Raw genomic sequence first — 27,712 nt, forward strand, 5'->3', positions numbered from 1 at the left:
ATTACTTTCCCCAAGAGAGAAAACGCATTGGAGGCGCGAGAAAACCCAAAGTTGCACTTGATTTAGTTCACGTGACCGGAGTTCGTCCTTTATGGCCGTTGGATTTCCAGTCATTTTCTGCACATCTACTCCAACCGGCGCACATTGGTGAGTTAAATTGAATCCACTCAATCTCGCGTCTGTGGGAGGAGTCCAGCTCAACAGCTGGCTGGCTCGCTTTGATGCTTTTTGACCCTGCCACACCGCGAGACACTGTCTGTGCCCTTTGAAAAAAACACACATTGTCCCATTCAAAGAAGAAAAACGGACAAGGAGGACTTAAAACTACCGAAAGATTTGATGGACTATTGCAACTGCATCGTTGAATTAACTGAACTTAGTTTTTCGTGAGAAACACCGGAGATTTGCCTCGTTAAATGGTGACCATCATTGGATTGTCTTTTGACAGAGGTGTTGCAGCTAGCTGAAGGCGCTCAGACGAGCAAGAAGAAACAAAAGGTGAGAGCGAAAAACTTGATTCTTATCCAAAAGGGAAATGGTGATATACTGACAATGTATCTTATCTTTATTTCCTGTAAGAATTTGCTAGAGTTGATATCTAGGGAATTCAGCATCAAACCTCTAACTGAAGTTATGCAAATGTTGCACATCAAATTCTGCCATTTTGCTGCGAAAGTGTCAAAAAGCTGATCATCTGGTGTGTTTACACTATAAACCAGGCGGCTAAAATAGCTAACTGATCTGACCTGATCATGATAGCCAATAGTAACAACACGATGATGTTGAGTATTTATCAATTTTTCCTCTTTCTAGACGGGACACGTCGCCGCTTTACTCTCTCCCTTTCCTCGCACCCAACTTGGGGCCCAAATCACGAACAAATCGGCTGAGATGCAGCTGCCAGTCACCTTGAGTTAAATGGTAGTTCATGAGAGGAGAGTGCAAGTTTGGCCAAGGACGAGGAGAAAGAAGAAGACCGATTCCCGAAGCGGAGGGACAGGACGGGGAGTGGACATGTCTTTTTGGGCGATACTACCTGTCAGTCTGCCTGCCTTGACCATCACTGGAATTTGGGTTGTGTGAGTGCCTCTGTTTTTGTTTTAATCTAGGCTTGAACCCAAAGGCAGGCAGGTGGTGATATTGAGCAGTTTCATCATTATACACTCCTATCCCCCGTGGACAGGTACTACATAAAACATTCACATTTTAGCCTGAGGAGATAGATGGTGGATATAAAAATATATGCATACTTTCTTTATGAAACACCATTTTTCCATCACCATTTAAGAGTGGCTAAATGCTAGTCCCGGATGTTGCGTATTGCGTTCAGACAATCAGGTTGCAGCAGTCTGTTTACCCTTGGTCTGAACGCTGTACACAAGGTCAGGAATCAGCATTAGTCACCCTAGCATGGTGGCGTAAAATGGTGTTTCATAAAGAAAGTAGGCATATTTTCCCCAAAAATGTCCAGCCTTTTTTCCCCAGAAAATCAACGCCTTTGCAGCCTGAATGAAGAATGTTTTATGTACGAACCGGTCCACAGGATACGAGTGTATCACAGGAGGCTGCTGAGAGGACGATGGCTCATAATAATGGCTGAATGGAGTCAATGGATTGGTATCAAACACATGAAACACATGTGTTTGATGAGTTAGATTAACATTCCATTTATTCTGTTCCAGCCATTACTGTGAGCCTGTCCTCCCCAAATAAGGAGAGTGAGAGAAGGAAAGATGGATAGGGAGGAAGGGGTGTTGGCTGCTGTGTTGCTGCCAGTTTCATCTCACCTATTTCTAGGCTTGGGCGGTATACCGTATGCTGGGATATTTGGACATAGCCACTGGATGGTTTTTCAATACTCTCAATACCGTTGAAACTATTTTTGAAACAAATGTTTTTCAATTCATTTTAGTATGTGTAGCTACTTTTTAAGTAAATATCTGCAGTCAACTTGTGCAATACCTTAGTAGATAAAGCAGATTATGTTCTTCATTTCACCTGTCACACACATTATTTAGCATTATGAAGCTTACATGCTGACCACACCGCTCGTGTCTCGTGAGCGAGTGTTGCAAAATAAATTTTAACATACATGTTATTCAATCATTTCACCCACACTGCTCGCGCGTGTCAATGAACGGCTGTGTAGCTAGGCGCTAAAATAGAACTTGGTTCTATTTGTGACGCTCGACTCCCTGCAAGTCCTGCCTCCCCATCTCATCACATGAGTGATTGAAAGATGATCTGAGGTCCACACTAGTCCAGTCGGTTGTGGTAATGCACCTTAAAGTTGGTTGCAAACCTCCATATAAAGTCCAAAGAAGAAGAAGCCTGAAGGAGGAGAGATTCCTAGAATTGAACTCGGTTGACTGTTTGATCTGTAGATTAATTGTCAGAGGATCTTGTGCGTTTCAGGTAAAATAATAACCCAATGTTTATATCCCAGGACAAATTAGCTAGCAACAGCAAGTTAGCGAGATAAATTGCCATACATTTTTAATGCTTTTCGACCTGTCCCCAAATTAATATAATTGGTTCAGAGTTTGTTTTGATATTTCAACCTGCGTGTCCTGATCGCGTCTGATGTGGGGGGACAAAATCAACTTGCGCGAACGTGCGTCCACGCGAGCCTGCGGTCTGATCAGCATGTTACCATAGTTCACCAGAACAGTTGAGCCAGCCACCTATTTGTTTGTAAATAGCACAACGGGAGAAAGGGGGAGCAGGTGAGTCCAGCTGTGTATTGAGAGGGGTCATGTTTTATATTGAAAGTCAAGTGCTTTTTATTTATTTCAGTAGAGTGATCAGGGACGTGCAACTATAGTTATCCTTCACAGAAAATAAATTGGTGCAACACATTCGGCAGAAAATAGCTTAATTTTCATCAGATGACAACAGAAGTGCAACGCTATTTGGCTGGCAGAGTAAATAAGCTTACAATGAAGAAGCAAGGTATTTTTTGCACGACCATCATATTTATACTGTTTATCATAGAAAAAATATAGCCAGCTACATTTCCTAATGTTTTGCTTAAAGCATTTTAGCAAGAAAAGTAGGCTGGCTACAAAGAGAAAATAAAAGTACCGGAGAAAAGTATCTACCCATCAGTCAGAGCGCTGTCTGCTGATAGAATGCCCGTTTGGGAATTCTCATCATAGTGGAGAAGTCCAACTGAAGCACAAAATTAGTCTGATGCTGAGCAGCAATACAATAAGAAGTGTTTTAGATCTGCGTTTATGAAACGCAATAAGTTATTTCTTTCTGTTTTATCTGTTTTCATGTGTGGGAAAATGCAGAATTCTGCATGAACACGACCTGTAAATGTAACTTGCTAGTTATCTAAGTAAGTGGCTGAATTAATACGTTGACGGGGCATCATATTGTGTTAGCTTTCTGCCATGTTTGAGAAGTCAAGCCCTTTGGATTAGTTATATGTACAGCTGCCACTGCTATCTTGATTTCCTTGCGTTTCTTTCTTTTCCTCTGTTCTCGGTTCATTTCCTTTCCATCATCTCCTTCCCTGTCTTCTCCGAGCTGGCCTGTTGCCCTAGCGACTCCTGACTCCACACAGCTACAGCGTGTACACATGCTGCTCCAGAGCCAGTAATGTTGTTCCTGTAGACAAACATGCATCCAAAACTTTGTTCATTTGCACAATGTCTCTCCTTCACATTTGCTTGTAAATGTCCAAACTCACCAGAAATGACATTCGGTAGTTCCTACCTACAGTACCTTCGGGAAGTATTCAGACCCCTTGACTTTTTCAACATTTTGTTACGTTACAGGCTTATTTTAAAATTGATGAAGTTATTTTTTTCCTTCATCAATCTACACACAATACCCCATAATAACAAAACAAAAACGTTTTACTTTTTTTATTGCAAATGTGTAAAATTTAACAAAAAAAATACCTTAAATTATTTTGTCCCTCATCTATCTACACACAATACCCCATAATGACAAAGAAAAAACAGGTTTTTAGAAATGTTAGCAAATTTATATAAAAAAAACAAAACAGAAATACCTTGACTTGAAATTGACCTCAGATGCATCCTGTTTCCATTGATCATCCTTGAGATGTTTCTACAACTTGATTGGAGTCCACCTGTGGTAAATTCAATTGATTGAACATGATTTGGAAAGGCACACACCTGTCTGTCTATACAGTATAAGGTCCCACAGCTGACAGTGCATGGCGCCCCCTTGTATACTAAGCCGGTAATACCGTAAATCCCGGGATGAGAGAAGGACCATATGAACATCTGGATACCGCCCAACCCTACCTATTTCCTTCTTGTCCAGTGGGCCTCACAAGGCTGCCCTGTCTTCCAGAGCAGTCAATGGTCCCTCTCCCTGGGCAGCAGAATTGAAAAGGCACGCTTTGTTACGTAAAGGCCCTCCTCCCACTGCCGTGGCTGGGTGGAAGTAGGGTAAATACTGGGCTGCCGGGGTAGTCAGAGTGCTTATTCAGGGCTTTCACATGGGAACACACACACACACACACACACACACACACGGTAAGCCCTTCTCAACCCTGCACCATGAAAGAGCTACTCAGAGCTAGACGATGACTTGACTTTATGGTCCACCCATAGCTAGCCAGCTTCTTACATTGATTCTTCCATTGACCTTTCAGTTCACTAATGTTTAAATAAAAATGGTTTTATTGAAGAGCTGTGTCTATTCAGTACAGTGTCCTTTTTTCATGCTCTTCAAAATGCTGAAAACAGGTGTCCAAAAATGCTAATATTATATTGACAATTCACATGTAGCCTAGAGATACCCTGAGGTAAGTTAATGTGTACTGATAGTCAGACATTCAACTCTTCTCTGTTTTGTTTCAGTGAATGAAATCTTAGATGTTGATTTGATTACAGAACAACAAATGATAGCAGCACTCTCTCTGACATTTCATCTCTGTTTCAATTGTCAGGAGACATTTCTGCAGTAAGACCTTTTTAGATTCAACAGTCTCTCTACATTTCTGTTCAGTTTATAGTTGTCCATACTTTGATATTATTGTCCAAAAACGGTTACCAAAATCCACATGTGACTTGGACTAGAGTACTAGCTTATGCATGTGCCCAAAACCTAAGCTGCAGTCTCGGATGACATTGTGTTATTTTATAGTGTTCCAGAATGTACAGATTCTAAAAGTTTCCATAGGAAAACATGGCTTTCCCTTCTGCTGCCTCCCAGTCATGCAATTATATCCAAACCACACACATACACACCACCACAACTCAGCCCACGGATGTAAGCACATCTATTATTATCATGCCACCATATACAGCCCATATAGCTAGTATCAAGGCAAAGAAAGAGCACTTTATTTCGAGAAATTGTCTATAACCAAACCACACTTGGTGTTATTTTAACTTCAAGAACTCCATGAGTTCACAAAAACGGGTTTGAGGAAAAGGGAAAAACTGGTTGAAAACAGTGAGGCGTAACTGTTCAGGTTGAGTGAATGTGGTGATTGTGTTTCTGCAGGAGAACTCTCTTGCTCTTTTTTTTTTGAACTCTGTCCTCTCAATGTTTTTGAAACCCTGAGAGGCCCATGCAGGGTGAGGACACTTTCAATAATCTATTACTACCTGTGTCCTGTCTGTCATTCACACCTACCTGTCCTATTTTCACTTTGTGTGTGTGGCAGCATACACAAGCTGATTTGTATTTTGGGAGCAGTTACTTGGTGTTTTGAGGCTCGTAGACTAGCTAGTGTCTCTCTTTTTCTCTCTCTCCCTCTCCTTTTATCCCCCTCTTTCACTTTTAACCCTCTCTCTCACTTTAATCTCCCCCTCTCTCATCTATCCCCTTCTCTTATCTCCCACTCTTTCTCTCGCTCCCATCTCGCTCTCTCTCGCTATCTCCCTTTTATATCTCTCTCTCTCTCTGATGATTATTCATGGTTGCTGTGGTTTCAGGGGCAAATGGTGGAGTGTTTGTTTACCAAATGTAATTTAGTTTTTGGTCTCAGGTGATCTGTGTGTCTGAGACTGTGTGTCATGATGATCCTAGTAGAGCTGGCCAAAAATATAAAATCACAATATTTTTCTCGTTTTTAATGTTATGTTGGTGTCGGTGTGCGTGCTCAGTCCCCTCCTGTACTCCCTGTTCACTCATGACTGCATGGCCAGGCCTGATCACCGACAACGATGAGACAGCCTATAGGGAGGAGGTCCGAAACCTGGCTTTGTGGTGCCAGGACAACAACCTCTCCCTCATCGTGATCAAGACAAAGGAAATTATTATGGACTACAAGAAAAGGAGGACAGAGCACACCCCCATTCTCATCGACGGGGCTGTAGTGAAGCAGGTTGAGAGCTTCAAGTTCCTTGGTGTCCTTATCACCAACAAACTATCGTGGTCTAAACACACTAAGACAGTCGTGGAGGGCAAGACAAAACCTATTCCCCCACAGGAGACTGAAAAGATTGACTATATATCGGTACCCCCTGCATATAGCCTCGCTATTGTTATTTTACTGCTGCTGTTTAATATTTTTTTTATTTTATTTTCTATTTTTTTACTTAACCTATCTAGGACTGGCGGAACCCCTCGCCAACACCCAATGAAATTGCAGGGCGCCAAATACAAATCAACAGAAATCTCAAATCAAATTTCTCAAACACAAGTATTAGGCACAATTTTAAAGATAAAATTCTCGTTAATTCAGCCACAGTGTCTGATTTAAAAAATGCTTTACAGCGAAAGCTCCACAAACGATAATGTTAGGTCACCACCAACTCACAGAAAAACCCAGCCATTTTTCCAACCAAAGAGAGGAGTCACAAAAATCACAAATAGATTCATAAAATGAATCACTAACCTTTGATCTTCATCAGATGACACTCATAGGACTTCATGTTACACAATACATGTATGTTTTGTTCGGTAAAGTTCATATTTATATCCCAAAATATTATTTTACATTGGCGTGTTATGTTCAGTAGTTTCAAAACATGCAGTGATATTGCAGAGAGCCACATGAATTTACAGAAATACTCATTATAAATGTTGATGAAAATACATGTTATACATGGAATTATAGATACACTTCTCCTTACTGCAACCGCTGTGCCAGATAAAAAAATAAAAAAAAACTTTACGGAAAAAGCGTAATCTGAGTACGGCACTCAGAGCCCAAAACAGCCAAAATAAATATCCGCCATGTTGCGCAGTCAACATTAGTCATAAATAGCATTATAAATATTCACTTTGATCTTTTTTTTAAACTTTTTTTTTCGTGGTATCCAATTGTTGTAGTAGCTACTATCTTGTCTCATCGCTACAACTCCCGTACGGGCTCGGGAGAGACGAAGGTTGAAAGTCATGCGTCCTCCGATACACAACCCAACCTAGCCGCACTGCTTCTTAACACAGCGCGCATCCAACCCGGAAGCCAGCCGCACATTGCATATATTAGCATCTGGGAACCTGTTTGGGATAGGGGGCAGCATTTTCACTTTTGGATGAAATGCGTGCCCAGAGTAAACTGCGTCCTACTCAGTCCCAGATGCTTGGCCTACCGAATACACAGTGTCTATGGGGTCAAGTTGCACTTCCTAATGCTTCCACTAGATGTCAACTGTCTTTAGACACTTGTTTCAGGCTTCTGCTATAAAGGAGGGAGGAATGGGAGCTGAATGAGTCAGGTGTCTGGCAGAGTGTCTCAGGCTCGTGATGCGATAATAAATTCATTAAAAATCCTACAATGTGATTTTCTGGATTTTGTTTCTCATTCTGTCTCATAGTTGAAGTGTACCTATGATGATAAATTACAGGCCTCTCATCTTTAAGTGGGAGAACTTGCACAATTGGTGGCTGACTAAATACTTTTTTGCCCCACTGTATATATATTTTACCCCCTTTTTCTCCCCAATTTCATAATGGGATGCAATTAGTAGTAGTTAGTGTCTTGTCTCATCGCTTCAACTCCCGTACGGACTCGGGAGAGGCGAAGGTTGAGAGCCATGCGTCCCCCCGAAACACAACCCAACCAAGCCGCACTGCTTCTTGACACAATGCACATCCATCCCGGAAGCCAGCCACGCCAATGTGTCGGAGGGAACACCTAGTGACCTGGTCAGCGTGCACTGCGCCCGGCCCGCCACAGGAGTCGCTAGTGCGCGATGAGACAAGGATATCCCTGCCAGGCCAAACCCTCCCTAACCCGGACAACGCTGGGCCAATTGTGTGTCGCCCCATGAGCCTCCCGGTCGCGGCCGGCTGCGACAGAGCCTGGGCTCGAACCCAGAATCTCTGGTGGCACAGCAGTGCCTTAGAGCACTGCTCCACCCGGGAGGCCTCATCCATATATTTATGTATATATTCTTATTCCATCCCTTTACTTAGATTTGTGTTTATTAGGTAGTGTTACGTTGGAATGAAGAGATTCGGGAGGCAGGCGCAGGAATGCGTAATAGTTTTTTTTATTAAGCCCCAAATTAAGGCGTGCCGCATAAAGGCACGGGATGAAGACCAAACAAACACGTAACAAAAACACAGGGTTGAAACCCAGATGAGTGAGGAGTACCTCAAATAAATAACACTAGCGCACAATGATTTTCACACGGAGACCCGTAATCATCTGCGCACTCCATAAGGACACGAAAGCCCAAAACACACAGCACAGGTACTCACATGCACCAACTGACATTAGTCGACAACCCAATGGAAACCAAAGGACACACTTATACAAGTACTAATCAGTGGGAATAGGGGACAGGTGTGCGTAATGAAAGTTCCGGAGGTATCGGTGACAGGTAGATGTTGTAGAATTGTTTGATTATGGTTAGATATTGCTGCACTGTCAGAACTAGAAGCACAAGCATTTTGCTACACTCGCAATAACATCTGCTAACCATGTGTATGTGATAGAGGTCGACCGATTTATGATTTTTCAACGCCGATACCGATTTATTGGAGGACCAAAAAAAAGCTGATAGCGATTAATCGGCCAACTTTTTTTTATTTATTTGTAATAATGACAATTACAACAATACTGAATAAACACTTAATATAATACATCAATAAAATCAAATAAATAAACATGTTCAATTTGGTTTAAATAATGCAAAAACAAAGTGTTGGAGAAGAACGTAAAAGTGCAATATGTGCCATGTAAGAAAGCTAACGTTTCAGTTCCTTGCTCAGAACTTGAGAACATATGAAAGCTGGTGGTTCCTTTTAACATGAGTCTTAAATATTCCCAGGTAAGAAGTTTTAGGTTGTGTTAGTGTTTAAATACTGGAGAGTTGAGACCAAATCACGGACGCTGGACAGAGTGGATTTCAGTTGTAACAAAAGACAGTTTTAATGAGTCAAAGATATCTTGTCCCGCAGTTTTACGTGCACGGACCTAGTTCACATAACTCGGCAAGGAGTCAGGTGAAAAAGAGGCCTTATACAACGGTTACATTCATTTTTATACATAGAATAAAGTAGGTGGAGTCTTGTCGTTTCGGTCTTCTTGACTGGTCGGAGGGTTGGAGGCGGGCCTTGCTCTAGTCAGAGCAGAAGCCCCATTGGTGCACAGCAGAGCCTTATCCTGAGCATCCGACCAATAGAGGGGGTCAGTCTTGTGGCTGGGTGTATGTGTTCTTGCGACGGAATGTCTTTGTTTATATGAGCTATGTGTATGAATATTTATATAACAAATCCCCCTCTTCACGTCTATTAGACGTGAAAACTATAGCAGAAAGGTGGCGGTTGCAATCGTGGGTATACATAAGGTGGTGCTTCTAACCTTGTCTGGTTTGCATGGTGGGTCTGTAGGTGTAGTGCTACGTTTGGGACGGGAGTGATTGGAGGGAGTGATATCAGGAAAGGAGTTAGGGACATGTGTAGGGGTTGGTGTACGTGATGTGGCAGGGTGAAATAGTTGTTCAATTAACCATGTGAAAGTCCTAGGGTTACTCCAAATATCAGTAGGAATATCACAAATAAGGGACCAGATATCCCCAGCCTCACCCAGAGAGGGAGAAATTTCCCTCTAACTGGGCGAGGTTCCCTTCTCAGGGGAGGCGGAGTTTGATGCCGCATCACCTGAGGAAGGAGTGTCTTCATTTGGAATCGAATTTAGGCCGCTCAAATCAGCTCTGACTTCAGTCAGTGTTCTAGAAGGAATTGGGGCTGGGGTGCAATGTGTAAGGTGGTGCCAAGGTGCGCCTGATTTACCTTTGACCTGGACTGAGTGTGAAGTAACCTCCTTCACTTCGTACGGTCCAGTCCACCTGGGTTCCAGCCACTTTCTCTTGTGGACTTTAACCCTCACCCAGTCACCAACCTTTACCTTCAGTAGTGGCGTGTCCCCCGGCAGCTCCCCCTCCTGGACCTTGTGAACCTGGGTAGAGAGTGCTGCAGAGAGAACCGTCAGTTTTTTCACATAATTAGACATTACAATTTGTTGTACATCAAGGGCGGGCATATGACCTCCCTCCCTTGGTGGACCATGCATGACTCTACCAGTCATTATCCCATGAGGCACATACTTTAGCTATCTTAGCTTTTGTTTTTGGTTTGACGTTCCACCAGATTTTGGGATTGGGGCCTGTACACAGATCCAAATCTGTGGGTTATGCCAAATCTTTCTTCCACCTGTCTCAGGTGTTTGTTAAATGTGAGCCATTTGTCAAATTTGATTTGTCTTGGGATGCCATACCTGGGTATTAGTTTGGTTTGTAGCCACTCAAAGACTGACCTAGCATCCTCCCCTTTTGTTAGTATTGCCTCTACCCATTTGGAGAACCTATCTACTATAACTAGGAGATAGCGTTTGCCTTTAGATAAATTGTCGGGGCCCATGTCGGTGTAGTCTATACTAATGTCCTGAAAACATGCATTAGGTACTAAGTATGAGCCCATTGGTGTTCGATGTGGTTTCTTTGGGTTGTGTCTGTCACAAACATTGCATTTGTCACAAAATAAATCATTGTCATAAAATAAGTCAGTCATATTTTTTATGTGAGGGTGCCACCAGATGTGCGAGGCCTTTTTGGAGGGTCCTTAGTTTGCCTTCGTGTGTGGGGCCATGTGTTTCTCATAAAAGTTCTGGGCCCATCAGTGTGGACTGCTTCATGGGCATGGGCTGAGTCTGTATAGATATTCAGTCTTTCCTTTTCCTCTGATGAGGACCTGCGTCAATCCGATGATTTCAGCTAATTGGGCCGATGCTGGTTAAGGGATGATGGCTGATTCAAGGGTGACATGTGAACCGTCTGGGAGTTGCTGTTTCCTTCTTCTGCCGTGGGTGGTGGGCATTTTCATGGCCAGGGCATGGTGTTCCCTGCCATTCCCAGGAACTGCAGTTGCTTGTATCCTCCCTGCTGCTGTTGCATGTGAGTAGGTCCGGGGTGGTTGTATGCAGGTGCTGACTGCTGCTGGGAACTGGGTCCTGGTTGATGGTGTTGTAGAGGTGGGTTTCCCCCACTTCCTCTTGCTCTCCATTGCTGTTGCTGCGGGGAGAGTGGTTTCATGCAGTCTCTGGCAAAATGACCGGGAATTTCGCAGTTAAAACACTGGTAGTTTCCCCCTCTGTGTTGTCCAGTGTAGGGACCCCGTCGAGCCCATTGTGGCTGTTGTTGTTGCATGATATACTGCTGTGGGGGAGGGTATTGGGGTGGTTGGGCCCCCCTAGTGGCTGTGAGTGAGGCTGCCTGCTGTTGGATCATCTGAGAGACAGTCTGGGCCACTATTTGGGAGATGTCTGTTTTGGTTCCTGGCTCCTTCATTTCTTCCGCCACCATCTGTTTCTTAGGTTTTTCTCCTTGTTGTGCTTCCTTCAATTGGAGTTTCAGGAGTTGTACCTGGAGGGACTGCACCTGGCTCTCAGCACCCCCTCTTTCCTTGTTGTGCTGGGTCACATGGTGGTGCACATGCGTATTGAATTGGGTCAGAGGAAGTGCAATCAACCCTACCGTTCCTCTGAGTTTGGTTTTAAGATCTCCAGGACACCCGTTGACCACCATTTCCTTCCACATGCTGAGTGTGGTATCAGTGTGATCGAATTGTTCTTCGTGGACCGATCTCCATGTGGTCTTAGCCCTGTCCAGGTATGCTGCAGGTTGCTCACCTGGGTTGATTGTAAAGGAAGATAAGGTGGCATGGTTTCTTTCTGTAGGGTATGCTCTCCGTAGAACTTCCCATAATCTGGTACGGAAGTGGTCTATGGGCAGTGTTGGGGCCCGCCATCCAAGGTCAGCTGCTGTCATGAGGGCCTCCATGGTTCCGTGGTCGGTGGCTCTTGCTAGAAGTGCTTTCATGTCTCCTAGGCAGAGTTGCAGGCCTGACGTAAGTGTCTGCAGTTGAAGTAGCCACGCTGAAGCTCCTCCATGTAGGCTAGGCATCTGTCCCATCAGTGTTGTTAAATCAGTCATTTTCCAGGGCTGGTACTCCACAGTGTGTGCATCACCTGGTGTCGGTCGCAGGGGGTACTGTCCTGCCATCTCCTGCTCTCGCTCTCTTCTATCAGCAATTCTGGAGGACCGATGGAGTGTTTCGGACCCCATTGATTCGGTAACTTCGGTTACTGTTCCTCTCATTATGCCTTCCACACGGTAGGCTCCCTCTCTGTTGTTATCTTGGTTAGCTATTAGCTCCCTGAGTTCCTTAGCTCAAGCTATTGATGATTTCAGCAGCTCCTGCATCTTAGTCACGTTTGGAGCTCCCATCGGAGCTGGGGTGAGCACCATGTCAATTTCTTCTTTGTTTTCGATATCCATGTTCTGATGACAGTCCTCCCTATCCGTCTGATAGAAGTGGTTTGAATCTAATCTTGTTTGTAGGTGTCCTCTGGTTTCAGAGGTGAGAGAGTTCACAGAGGAGCATTGCGGCCTCCGTTCCTGGGGGAGGTCTCCTGCTCCTGGAATCCCAGTTTCGAACTGTTCACATACCATATGGCCAGCCGTTATCCCCAGTGTCATTTCCCCTTTTAACTCCCCTTGGTCTATTCTCAGAACTGGAGCCTGTATTGTGGGAGGTGCCCTGGGCAGGAATGGGTTGTGTGACGGGCTCCGGTGATTTTGTCCCTTTGAGTATGGCGGGGGCTGAACTGCCTCCATTGTCAATTGTGGATATAGTGAGGGAGAAACGGCCACAGGGGGAGCCGTGGGCAAGTTCTCAGGCGGAGCTTTAACATCCCCCGACGCCACAATAGCCACGCACATCATGTCTGGTGTGTTTTTGGGTAGCACCCTCCTACTCTCCTGTATGGCCCATGTCCCTATCTTGAGCTCCACCTCCGCTCTCTCTCTCTCTCTCGTACCTACTTTTTTGAACCTGTGTATCTTGTTTCTCTCCGCCTCACTCGCTTTTGCATGCTCTACTGCGTCCTCTAATTCTGTCTGCATATCTTGGAGTTTCCCCCCTGTAAGGGGTCCTCCGCTAAAATAACCTGCTTGTGTCCATTTTATCCGTAATCCTTTCCACACTTTCTCCACTTTCCCATACTGTTCTTTACCTCCCGCTCTATCAATCATACTCTGATCTAAATATTAATTGAATTTTAGTTTGGGCGTGGTGGCTGCAGACATTTTATCTAGTTCGTCTGATAATGTGTATAATGCGTTATTTAGGTATATTCAATCCTTACTATGTGGTGTTTATTTCTATCGTTGTATGCTTAGCCCGTCCCTGGTCGAGACCAGGGATGTACTGCTGTACTGGCTATGGCTTATCTCTTCCACCCCCACCCTCGCATACAAAGGGGGTTATCAGTATGTGACGCCCGCCACGTGTGTGTTTCTCCGGTATTTTATTTGAATTTGTTCAGCGATTCGTTTAGGTATTTTCTAGAAATGATTCGGCGATTTCCTTTTGGAACAATATATCAGTGAATATATGCGGTTCTATAACAATTTTCAGAGTAATTCTAGCTCTGTAGGAAATATAGATAGAATTTCTAGACAACTAAGAGTTGTTCAGTGAATTATTTAAATACTTTCTGTAAACAATTCAGTAACTTCCTTTATGAACTTATATCAGTAAATTTGAGCGATTCTATAGCAATTGTCAGAATAATTATATATCTTTAGGAAATATGGATAGAATAGAAAAACCCCAAAATCAGTGTGTAGCTTTTAGCATCTGTCAAACAAAGTCTGTACTAAGATCGGCGGCTTATTTAAATACTTTCTAGAAACAATTCAGTAAGTTCCTTTATGAACTTATATCAGTAAATTCCAGCGATCCTATAGCAATTGTCAGAATAATTTTAAACTTTAGACAATATCAACAGGAATGAAAAATGCGAAAATCAGTATTCCAGCCCTGCTGCTGTCAATCAAAGTTGCACGGCCATTTGATACTAAGGTAGCTTTGTCTATCAGCACGTGTGCAATAGCCACCTCATTCCCGATCTCTGTCTTGTGGAACGCCAAACTTACATATCCTGTATCTACTCGACCACACCTCTTACATAACCTATTAAATAATACACAGCTTTTTTAATAGGGCATTTTTCATGCAGATTCATTCAATCCAACCACACCTCCACAAGACCTATTCGATATTATATGTATCAACAGGAGATTTTACTTGCAGATTCGGTTCATCTATCATTCAACTATAACCACACCTCCACAAGACCTTATTCGATAGTACAGAACGTATGAAAATAGGACATTTTTACTTGCAGATTCGGTTCATCTATCATTCAACTATAACCACACCTCCACAAGACCTTATTCGATAGTACAGAACGTATCAAAATAGGACATTTTTACTTGCAGATTCGGTTCATCTATCATTCATTCATTCGTATGAAATTCTCATTGAATTTCCAACATCCATAATTGTGTCCTTTACGTGTTAAAACACAGCCACTATTTAACGTCACCTCTATACACAACCCAATACATATATAATTAGGACAGTTTTCTATGCAGATTTCAGAACAAATAGGGTCCCTGGAGGAATTTAACACATTGGTCAATCACAATTCACACATTCCTATTAAAATAACTGAGTATAGGCCAATTAATAAGAGTATTTTTTTTCCTTTTTTTTTCTACAAAACAAGATATCTTTAATATGGTTCTTATGTAAAAAAAATTTGGGCACCGATTCATACTCACGCCCAGTACTTTCTGATCAAAATTTGGTTTAGGCTATAATAAAATATGCAGATTTCGATTTAACAGGCTCTGCTCACCTTATATAGAGCGCTCCGATCAGATTTCCTGAGGCAAGATGAATGGCTGGGGAAGTCACTCTTCCGTCTGATTTTTTTAGCCGTGATCAGTCTCGTCCTCTCACACTAACTTATCATATATCGAATTCAAGAATAACCATCCTACGCTACCAAGTTCTGTTAGTGTTTAAATACTGGAGAGTTGAGACCAAATCACGGACGCTGGACAGAGTGGATTTCAGTTGTAACAAAAGACAGTTTTAATGAGTCAAAGATATCTTGTCCCGCAGTTTTACGTGCACGGACCTAGTTCACATAACTAGGAGGAGTCAGGTGAAAAAGAGGCCTTATACAACGGTTACATTCATTTTTATACATAGAATAAAGTAGGTGGAGTCTTGTCGTTTCGGTCTTCTTGACTGGTCGGAGGGTTGGAGGCGGGCCTTGCTCTAGTCAGAGCAGAAGCCCCATTGGTGCACAGCAGAGCCTTATCCTGAGCATCCGACCAATAGAGGGGGTCAGTCTTGTGGCTGGGTGTATGTGTTCTTGCGACGGAATGTCTTTGTTTATATGTGTATGAATATTTATATAACAGTTGTAGTTATTATAGGACTATTTCTCTCTATACGATTTGTATTTCATTAACCTTTGACTATTGGATGTTCTTATAGGCACTTTCAGGGTAGCCTAGTGGTTAGAGCGTTAGACTAGTAACCGGAAGGTTGCGAGTTCAAACCCCCGAGCTGACAAGGTACAAATCTGTCGTTCTGCCCCTGAACAGGCAGTTAACCCACTGTTCCCAGGCCGTCATTGAAAATAAGAATTTGTTCTTAACTGACTTGCCTGGTTAAATAAAGGTAAAATAAAAATAAAAAAGTATTGCCAGTGTAACAGTATACGACAACAGCCACCGACAGCCAACGACAACAGCCACCCTCGAAGCAGCGTTACCCATCGCTCCACAAACGCTGTGGCCCTTGCAGAGCAAGGGGAACTACCACTCCAAGTCTCAGAGCGAGTGACGTTTGAAACGCTATTAGCGCGCACCCCGCTAACTAGCCAGCCATTTCACATCGTTTACACGAGCCTAATCTCGGGAGTTGATAGGCTTGAAGTCATAAACAGCTGCTGGCAAACGCACAAAAGTGCTGTTTGAATGAATGCTTATGAGCCTGCTGGTGCCTACCATCGCTCATTCAGACTGCTCTATCAAATCATAGACTTAGTTATAACATAATACCACACAGAAATACGAGCCTTAGGTAATTTAATATGGCCGAATCCGGAAACTATCATCTCAAAAACAAAACGTTTATTCTTTCAGTGAAATACGGAACCGTTACGTATTTTATCTAACGGGTGGCATCCATATGTCTAAATATTCCTGTTACATTGCACAACCTTCAATGTTATGTCATAATTACGTAAAATTCTGGCAAATTAGGCGGCCCAAACTGTTGCATGACTCTGCGTGCAATGAACGCAAGAGAAGTGACACAATTTCACCTGGTTAATATTGCCTGCTAACCTGGATTTATTTTAGCTAAATATGCAGGTTTAAAAATATATACTTCTGTGTATTGATTTTAAAAAAGGCATTGATATTTATGGTTAGGTACACATTGGAGCAACGATACGCACCGCATCGATTATATGCAACGCAGGACACGCTAGATAAACTAGTAATATCATCAACCATGTGTAGTTAACTAGTGATTATGATTGATTGATTTGTTTTTTATAAGATAAGTTTAATGCTAGCTAGCAACTTACCTTGGCTTACTGCACTCCTCGTGGAGTGCAATGAGAGGCAGGTGGTTAGAGCGTTGGACTAGTTAACTGTAAGGTTGCAAGATTGATTCCCCCGAGCTGACAAGGTGAAAATCTGTTGTTCTGCCCCTGAACGAGGCAGTTAACCCACCGTTCCTAGGCCGTCATTGAAAATAAGAATGTGTCCTTAATGGACTTGCCTAGTTAAATAAAGATTAAATAAAGAAAACATTTTTGGGGCCAAATCGGTGTCCAAAAATACAGATTTCCGATTGTTATGAAAACTTGAAATCGGCCCTAATTAATCGGCCATTCCGATTAATCGGTCGACCTCTAGTATGTGATCAATAAAATTGTATTTATGAAGAGAAATTATAGCTAAAATGTATCGGTGCTCATCGGCCATTGGACATAAACATTACATAACAAATCGCAAATTCAAAAATGAGTGGTTTGGAAGGAATGAGTGGCTAACTGCAAGCGTTGCAAAGCAATCATTATTTTGCTTCCCCTGCCTGCTATTCGGTGGAGAGGGTGTGTGGTCCAAGTCTGGGTTTAAGAATGAAAAAAACTCCAAACTTAAAAAGATGAACATTAACACGCAACACCAAGGGACAGAAGAGGTTGAATACATTGGCCATGGTGTCAATCCAGCATGACTTCTTCTGCGTTCAAGACAACTGGGAACTCGGGGGAAAAAACAAGCTCAGACTGTGAAAGTATATTTTGAACGGTCATCCAACTCGGAATTCCAAGTCGGGAACTCGGGCCAATTTTTAGAGCTATGACATTCTGACCTGAAGGTCAATGATGTCATTATTTGACCTTTTTTCAAGTTCTAGGATATATTGTACATGTAGCTAAGAAATTATTACTAAGTGTACAGTATGTTGTGTAGTAAGCTGTTAGTAGCCCATGGGCCTCACTGAGAATTTGGTCCCTCATCCCCCTCAGAGCTTAGCCTACTGTTCTGACTTGGTGGTGCACATGTAGCCTATAGCCTGTTTTTAGAGAAATGTCATTATCGAATATTGTAAGAGCTTTCATTTTCTGCTTATATGCCCCTTTTAAACTACAAGACTACTTACTACATGTGGACACCTGCTCGTCGAACATCTCATTCCAAAATCATGGGTATTAATATGATGTTGGTCCCCCCTTTGCTGCTATAACAGCCTCCACTCTTTTGGGATGGCTTTCCACTAGATCAGTAGCTCCCAAACTTTTTATAGTCCCGTACCCCTTCAAACATTCAACCTCCAGCTGCGTCCCCCTCTAGCACCAGGGTCAGCACACTCTCAAATGTATTTTTTTTTGCCATCATTGTAAGCCTGCCACACACACACATTATACGATACACTCATTCTTATGTTTAATTAATGTGAGTTTTTGTCACAACCCGGATCGGGGGAAGTGACAAATTGCTCTTATAGGACCAGGGCACAAATAATAATAATAATCAATAATGTTGCTCTTTTATTTAGCCATCTTACATATAAAGCCTTATTTGTTAACCTGTGGTGAGTTATTCACCATTTTTGATTAATGAGAAGGGTGTGCTTGAAAGGATGCACATAACTCTGCAATGTTGTATTGGAGAGTGTCTTTTTCCACACACAGTCAGTCTGTGCCTGTATTTAGTTATCATGCAAGTGAGGGCCAAGAATCCACTCTCGCATAGGAACGGGGTTGCAAAGGGAATCAGTGTCTTAACAGCGTGATTTGCCAAGGCAGGATACTCTGAGTGCAGCCCAATCCAGAAATCTGGCAGTGGCTTCTGATGAAATTATATTTTCACAGAACCGCTTGTTGCAATTTCGATGAGGCTCTCTTGTTCAGATATATCTAAGTGGACTGGAGGCAGGGCATGAAAGGGATAACGAATCCAGTTGTTTGTGTCATCTGTTTTGGGAAAGTAACTGCGTAATTGATCCCCCAATTCACTCAGGTGCTTCGTTATATCACATTTGACACGGTCTGTAAGCTTGAGTTCATTTGCACACAAAAAAACATACAATGATGAAAATACCTGTGTGTTGTCCTTGTTAATGCAGACAGAGAAGAGCTCCAACTTCTTGATCATAGCCTCAATTTTGTCCCACACATTGAATATAGTTGGAGAGTCCCTGTAATCCTAGATTCAGATCATTCAGGCGAGAAAAAACATCACCCAGATAGGCCAGTCGTGGGAGAAACTCGTAATCATGCAAGCGGTCAGACAAGTGCAAATTACGGTCAGTAAAGACCATGGCATCGGGAGCAACTGCTTACATGTGCGTTGCCACTCCACTATGTCTCCCTGTCATGGCTTTTGCGCCATCAGCACAGATACCAACACATCTTGACCACAAGTCCATTTGATGTCACAAAGCTGTCCAGTACTTTAAAAATATCCTCTCCTGTTGTCCTGGTTTCCAGTGGTTTGCAGAAGAGGATGTCTTCTTTAATTGACTCCCCCTATAAACGTAACGGACATATACCAGGAGCTGGGCCTGGCCGCCACATCTGTTGACTCATCCAGCTGTAACGCATATAATTCACTGGCTTGTATGCGAAGCAGTAATTTTTTCAAAACATCTGCAATGTCACTGATGCATCATGAAACAGTTGTTTGATGAAGTCATTGTCTGTACAGTTTTTTTGGGGCCTTTTCCCCCAGCATTGTCCCAGCCATATCCACAGCAGCAGGAAGAATTAAGTCCTCCACAACAGTATGGGGCTTGCCTGTCCTAACCACTCTGTAGCTCACCATATAAGACTCTTCTAGCCCCTTCTTATTGATGGTATCTGTTGCTTTAATACATTACTTACTATTCGAAAGTCATCTTAATTCTTGCTAAAAAAAACCTTGTGGCTTATTTTTCACATTGGCATGTTTTGTTTCCAAATGTCTGCGCAAGAGTGAAGGTTTCATCGAGTTATGAGGTAGTACTTTTGCACATATAACACACTAGCTGAGGAAAGGCATTACTCCTAATATACAGTGCCTTGCGAAAGTATTCGGCCCCCTTGAACTTTGCGACCTTTTGCCACATTTCAGGCTTCAAACATAAATATATAAAACTGTATTTTTTTGTGAAGAATCAACAACAAGTGGGACACAATCATGAAGTGGAACGACATTTATTGGATATTTCAAACTTTTTTAACAAATCAAAAACTGAAAAATTGGGCGTGCAAAATTATTCAGCCCCCTTAAGTTAATACTTTGTAGCGCCACCTTTTGCTGCGATTACAGCTGTAAGTCGCTTGGGGTATGTCTCTATCAGTTTTGCACATCGAGAGACTGACATTTTTTTCCCATTCCTCCTTGCAAAACAGCTCGAGCTCAGTGAGGTTGGATGGAGAGCATTTGTGAACAGCAGTTTTCAGTTCTTTTCACAGATTCTCGATTGGATTCAGGTCTGGACTTTGACTTGGCCATTCTAACAACCGGATATGTTTATTTTTGAACCATTCCATTGTAGATTTTGCTTTATGTTTTGGATCATTGTCTTGTTGGAAGACAAATCTCCGTCCCATTCTCAGGTCTTTTGCAGACTCCATCAGGCTTTCTTCCAGAATGGTCCTGTATTTGGCTCCATCCATCTTCCCATCAATTTTAACCATCTTCCCTGTCCCTGCTGAAGAAAAGCAGGCCCAAACCATGATGCTGCCACCACCATGTTTGACAGTGGGGATGGTGTGTTCAGCTGTGTTGTTTTTACGCCAAACATAACGTTTTGCATTGTTGCCAAAAAGTTCAATTTTGGTTTCATCTGACCAGAGCACCTTCTTCCACATGTTTGGTGTGTCTCCCAGGTGGCTTGTGGCAAACTTTAAACGACACTTTTTATGGATATCTTTAAGAAATGGCTTTCTTCTTGCCACTTTTCCATAAAGGCCAGATTTGTGCAATATACGACTGATTGTTGTCCTATGGACAGAGTCTCCCACCTCAGCTGTAGATCTCTGCAGTTCGTCCAGAGTGATCATGGGCCTCTTGGCTGCATCTCTGATCAGTCTTCTCCTTGTATGAGCTGAAAGTTTAGAGGGACGGCCAGGTCTTGGTAGATTTGCAGTGGTCTGATACTCCTTCCATTTCAATATTATCGCTTGCACAGTGCTCCTTGGGATGTTTAAAGCTTGGGAAATCTTTTTGTATCCAAATCCGGCTTTAAACTTCTTCACAACAGTATCTCGGACCTGCCTGGTGTGTTCCTTGTTCTTCATGATGCTCTCTGCGCTTTTAATGGACCTCTGAGACTATCACAGTGCAGGTGCATTTATACGGAGACTTGATTACACACAGGTGGATTTTATTTATCATCATTAGTCATTTAGGTCAACATTGGATCATTCAGAGATCCTCACTGAACTTCTGGAGAGAGTTTGCTCAAATCAAATCAAATTTTATTTGTCACATACACATGGTTAGCAGATGTTAATGTGAGTGTAGCGAAATGCTTGTGCTTCTAGTTCCGACAATGCAGTAATAACAAGTAATCTAACTAACAATTCCAAAACTACTGTCTTGTACACAGTGTAAGGGGATAAATAATATGTACATAAGGATATATGAATGAGTGATGGTACAGAGCAGCATAGGCAAGATACAGTAGATGGTATCGAGTACAGTATATACATATGAGATGAGTATGTAAACAAAGTGGCATAGTTAGTGGCTAGTGATACATGTATTACATAAGAATACAGTCGATGATATAGAGTACAGTATATACGTATGCATATGAGATGAATAATGTAGGGTAAGTAACATTATATAAGGTAGCATTGTTTAAAGTGGCTAGTGATATATTTACATCATTTCCCATCAATTCCCATTATTAAAGTGGCTGGAGTTGAGTCAGTGTCAGTGTGTTGGCAGCAGCCACTCAATGTTAGTGGTGGCTGTTTAACAGTCTGATGGCCTTGAGATAGAAGCTGTTTTTCAGTCTCTCGGTCCCAGCTTTGATGCACCTGTACTGACCTCGCCTTCTGGATGATAGCGGGGTGAACAGGCAGTGGCTCGGGTGGTTGATGTCCTTGATAATCTTTATGGCCTTCCTGTGACATCGGGTGGTGTAGGTGTCCTGGAGGGCAGGTAGTTTGCCCCCGGTGATGCGTTGTGCAGACCTCACTACCCTCTGGAGAGCCTTACGGTTGAGGGCGGAGCAGTTGCCGTACCAGGCGGTGATACAGCCCGACAGGATGCTCTCAATTGTGCATCTGTAGAAGTTTGTGAGTGCTTTTGGTGACAAGCCAAATTTCTTCAGCCTCCTGAGGTTGAAGAGGCGCTGCTGCGCCTTCTTCACAATGCTGTCTGTGTGAGTGGACCAATTCAGTTTGTCTGTGATGTGTACGCCGAGGAACTTAAAACTTTCTACCCTCTCCACTACTGTCCCGTCGATGTGGATAGGAGGGTGCTCCCTCTGCTGTTTCCTGAAGTCCACGATCATCTCCTTTGTTTTGTTGATGTTGAGTTTGAGGTTATTTTCCTGACACCACACTCCGAGGGCCCTCACCTCCTCCCTGTAGGCCGTCTCGTCGTCGTTGGTAATCAAGCCTACCACTGTTGTGTCGTCCGCAAACTTGATGATTGAGTTGGAGACGTGCGTGACCACGCAGTCGTGGGTGAACAGGGAGTACAGGAGAGGGCTCAGAACGCACCCTTGTGGTGCCCCAGTGTTGAGGATCAGCGGGGGGGAGATGTTGTTGCCTACCCTCACCACCTGGGGGCGGCCCGTCAGGAAGTCCAGTACCCAGTTGCACAGGGCGGGGTCGAGACCCAGGGTCTCGAGCTTGATGACGAGCTTGGAGGGTACTATGGTGTTGAATGCCGAGCTGTAGTCGATTAACAGCATTCTCACATAGGTATTCCTCTTGTCCAGATGGGTTAGGGCAGTGTGCAGTGTGGTTGAGATTGCATCGTCTGTGGACCTATTTGGGCGGTAAGCAAATTGGAGTGGGTCTAGGGTGTCAGGTAGGGTGGAGGTGATATGGTCCTTGACTAGTCTCTCAAAGCACTTCATGATGACGGAAGTGAGTGCTACGGGGCGGTAGTCGTTTAGCTCAGTTGCCTTAGCTTTCTTGGGAACAGGAACAATGGTGTCCCTCTTGAAGCATGTGGGAACAGCAGACTGGTATAGGGATTGATTGAATATGTCCGTAAACACACCGGCCAGCTGATCTGCGCATGCTCTGAGGGCGCGGCTGGGGATGCCGTCTGGGCCTGCAGCCTTGCGAGGGTTAACACGTTTAAATGTCTTACTCACCTCGGCTGCAGTGAAGGAGAGACCGCATGTTTTCGTTGCAGGCCGTGTCAGTGGCACTGTATTGTCCTCAAAGCGGGCAAAAAAGTTATTTAGTCTGCCTGGGAGCAGGACATCCTGGTCCATGACTGGGCTGGATTTCTTCCTGTAGTCCGTGATTGACTGTAGACCCTGCCACATGCCTCTTGTGTCTGAGCCGTTGAATTGAGATTCTACTTTGTCTCTGTACTGACGCTTAGCTTGTTTGATAGTCTTGCGGAGGGAATAGCTGCACTGTTTGTATTCGGTCATGTTACCAGACACCTTGCCCTGATTAAAAGCAGTGGTTCGCGCTTTCAGTTTCACGCGAATGCTGCCATCAATCCACGGTTTCTGGTTAGGGAATGTTTTAATCGTTGCTATGGGAACGACATCTTCAACGCACGTTCTAATGAACTCGCACACCGAATCAGCGTATTCGTCAATGTTGTTGTCTGACGCAATACGAAACATGTCCCAGTCCACGTGATGGAAGCAGTCTTGGAGTGTGGAGTCAGCTTGGTCGGACCAGCGTTGGACAGACCTCAGCGTGGGAGCCTCTTGTTTTAGTTTCTGTCTGTAGGCAGGGATCAACAAAATGGAGTCGTGGTCAGCTTTTCCGAAAGGGGGGCGGGGCAGGGCCTTATATGCGTTGCGGAAGTTAGAGTAACAATGATCCAAGGTCTTTCCACCCCTGGTTGCGCAATCGATATGCTGATAAAATTTAGGGAGTCTTGTTTTCAGATTAGCTTTGTTAAAATCCCCAGCTACAATGAATGCAGCCTCCAGATAAATGGTTTCCAGTTTGCAAAGAGTCAAATAAAGTTCATTCAGAGCCATCGATGTGTCTGCTTGGGGGGGGATATATACGGCTGTGATTATAATCGAAGAGAATTCTCTTGGTAGATAATGCGGTCTACATTTGATTGTGAGGAATTCTAAATCAGGTGAACAGAAGGATTTGAGTTCCTGTATGTTTCTTTCATCACACCATGTCACGTTAGCCAAAAGGCATACGCCCCCGCCCCTCTTCTTACCAGAAAGATGTTTGTTTCTGTCTGCGCGATGCGTGGAGAAACCCGTTGGCTGCACCGCCTCGGATAGCGTCTCTCCAGTGAGCCACGTTTCCGTGAAGCAAAGAACGTTACAGTCTCTGATGTCCCTCTGGAATGCTACCCTTGCTCGGATTTCATCAACCTTGTTGTCAAGAGACTGGACATTGGCAACAACTTGCTGCACTGAAAGTAAAGGGGCTGAATAATTTTGCACGCCTAATTTTTCAGTTTTTGATTTGTTAAAAAAGTTTGAAATATCCAATAAATGTCGTTCCACTTCATGATTGTGTCCCACTTGCTGTTGATTCTTCACAAAAAAATACAGTTTTATATCTTTATGTTTGAAGCCTGAAATGTGGCAAAAGGTCGCAAAGTTCAAGGGGGCCGAATACTTTCGCAAGGCACTGTAAGTGAACCCCAAATCAATGTAGTTATCATATTTGCGCCTCTTTGATGGTCCAACGTCCTTGTCTGTTGTTCAGTGCTTTCCCAGGTAAGGGGGCAGTAGCTCTTCGGCTGCATCAGATTCACAACTGTCAGTGTCCATGCTAGCTGGGCTAACAACAAATGTAGAATTACTGATGCTAGCTGGGCTAACAACAAATGTCGAATTACTGATGCTAGCATTGGATGTGCTCGTGGAAGCAGAACAACTTGTGTCGTCGACAGGTGCAGGTGTAGTACTGCTGGTAGTAGCAGTACTACAGTAGAGCTGGTGTCTCTATGGATGCGGGTCTTAATTTTTTAAACCATTTATCTATTTTCGGGCAATTGGAATGAGCAGCAGCTACATTTGGCTACATACTGACAGTTTGTGGAATTCCCGCGAGAGATTAACGGTTAATTTGATTGGATGTTAATTATTTGACTGGGCTACCTGTATTTGACATTGTGTTGTTATTTCGCTGAACACTAGATGGTTTAATTTTATTTTTGGCAGTGAAACGAGACTACTCAGGCGAGAAGAAAACATCACGAAAATGTATAGCCCTGTTGGAAAATAGAAATGGACTGTTTGAAAATGTGAAGAATAATAATAATAATAATAATAATATATATATTTTAAAATGTGAATTACATTTTTATTTGGCGTACCACCGACCGAATTGCAAGTACCCAAGTTTGGGAATACCTGCAGTAGATGATGGAACATTGCTATCGGGACTGGCATCCATTCAGCCACGAGCATTAGTGAGGTCAGGCACTGATGTTGGCCGATTAGGTCTGGCTCGCAGTCGGCGTTCCAATTCATCCCCAAGGTTTTCGATGAGGTTGTCAGAGCTCTGTGCAGGCCAGTCAAGTTCTTCCACACCGATCTCGACAAAACATTTATTTTATGAACTTCGCTTTGTGCGTAGGGGCATTGTCATACTGAAACAGGAAAGGGCCTTCCCCAAACTGTTGCCACAAAGTTGGAAGCACAGAATTGTCTAGAATGTATTCTGTAGCGTTAAGATTTCCCTTCACTGGAACTATGGGGCCTAGGCCGAACCATGAAAAACAGCCCCAGACCATTATTCCTCCTCCACCTAACTTTACAGTTGGCACTATGCATTGGGGCAGGTAGCGTTTTCCTGTCACCTGTGAAACACAGATTCATCCGTCGACCTGCCAGGTGGTGAAGCGTGATTCATCACTCCAGAGAATGCGTTTCCACTGCTTCAATGGCGGTGAGCTTTACATCACTCCAACCGATGCTTGGCATTGATATGATATTTGTGCACATAAAGATGTAGGAAAATTCATCTCATGTAGGCAAATACAATTTTGTTCCCTGTGTTAACCCTCCTGCTGTGTTCTGGTCGAATTGGACCGATTTACAAGTTCTCTCTCTAAAAAAATGTAGTTAATTAAATCTGATTGGAACTTCTCAAAGTCAGGGGCGTGGTCGACAGTGCGCACCTCATCTCTGCTGTCACATCCAACCTGAATCGATATTTGTTTTTAATCCCAGTCGGAGCTAATTTTTTTCTGATTTCCCAGTTGTCTTGAACGCACAAAGTCGGAAGTCGTAGATTTCCCAGTTCTGTGTTGGAAGTTGTTTTGAACGCGGCATTAATGCTCAGAGGGAGACAGCAGGATATTCCCTTTGAGTCAGGAATCAAAACTTCACCGTAGTGAACCGTGAATACATTCGGTCACATGACAGCTCGAACAGCTGTTTAATTTCACTTACCGGCATGTCAATCCAGGAACACAGTCAAATGGATTGGGAAGTAGGTCCCAAAGTGATTTTCCAACTGTTTGAGGTAAGCAGTCATCACTCGTGTGGGACTCTTACTGATGCTGTTTTCTGTTAGCAACATTCACAGCTGAGGGAAGGGGGCATGGTTTCCTTTTGAAAGACTCCAATAAGAATGACTTCTCTGAATCCACTGTTTTGGTCACTCATCTATAGAATGTTTTTGTATTTCCCCTGCATGCTTGTGTTTAGTTTCCCAAATATGTCTGTTACATAGGCAAGGAGACACATTTTCTTTTCATTACAAAAAAAGTCAACCAAGTATTTTTACATCCGTTGTAAATGACAACAGTTTTGCTTTCAATGCGGAAAAAGCTTTCCAACACTCCCCCCTCGAAACCACCAAGCCTCGGTATGAAATAGAACACTGTCTTGCGCTGATCCAATATCTCCACTTAGTTTTGCGCAGTTGATGTAGTTTACGCTTCGAACACACCGATAGCGTGATTGCATTTTGGTATACCATAATTACATTCATTTCCAATGAAACACTGTGTTGCCTTGCAGCATTGCGTTTCAGAGCCAGTTGCAGTGCGCTTGGTGTGGTGCATACGTTGGATTTATCGAACTGTATGCGTAGACGGCTTGACAGAAATTGTAAATGTGGAACTTTTGTTGCATACCATTTTGCGCGAAATCACTGTCGATGTGTACAATGGTGTTTGTTACCTGCTGCAGTTCTGCGCTCAGCTCTTTTGCTGCTAGTTGCTCTCATTGTATCATACAATGCATCTGTATGGCAGAGGGAGACACATTCATAACTAGAGTGGAGAGGCCTGCCCGCCGTCCTGCTATAGATTTGTTTTTAATCCCAGTCGGAGCTAATTTTTTTTCTGATTTCCCAGTTGTCTTGAACGCACAAAGTCGGAAGTCGTAGATTTCCCAGTTCTGTGTTGGTAGTTGTTTTGAACGCGGCATTAATGCTCAGAGGGAGACAGCAGGATATTCCCTTTGAGTCAGGAATCAAAACTCCACCGTAGTGAACCGTGAATACATTCGGTCACATGACAGCTCTAACAGCTGTTTAATTTCATTTACCGGCATGTCAATCCAGGAATACAGTCAAATGGATTGGGAATTAGGTCCCAAAGTGATTTTCCAACTGTTTGAGGTAAGCAGTCATCACTCGTGTGGGACTCTTACTGATGCTGTTTTGTTGTTTCTTTGCGTTTCCGCTTGCTCCCGTATACTGGGGTGATGTCCACGTACATTTGTCAACATATTTGAGGCGTTGGCAATTGCA

At 43.4% G+C, this 27,712-nt stretch overlaps 1 protein-coding gene across 2 annotated transcripts in view; it reads left to right on the top strand.

The window, feature by feature from the left end:
* The first annotated feature begins 210 nt into the window (after window positions 1–210).
* The window catches only part of LOC139381979 (transmembrane protein 150A-like), an 86,774-nt gene continuing 59,272 nt past the window's right edge, over window positions 211–27,712 (top strand). For both annotated transcript variants that reach the window (XM_071125878.1, XM_071125877.1), the window contains exons 1-2: window positions 211–498; window positions 814–1,079. In XM_071125878.1, coding sequence (XP_070981979.1) covers window positions 919–1,079 — 161 coding nt within the window. In that variant the 5' untranslated portion in view covers window positions 211–498; window positions 814–918. The remainder of the gene's footprint in view (window positions 499–813; window positions 1,080–27,712) is intronic.

Source organism: Oncorhynchus clarkii, chromosome 23 (genome assembly GCF_045791955.1).
Source record: "Oncorhynchus clarkii lewisi isolate Uvic-CL-2024 chromosome 23, UVic_Ocla_1.0, whole genome shotgun sequence".
In the NCBI taxonomy this organism is placed as follows: Eukaryota; Metazoa; Chordata; class Actinopteri; order Salmoniformes; family Salmonidae; genus Oncorhynchus; species Oncorhynchus clarkii.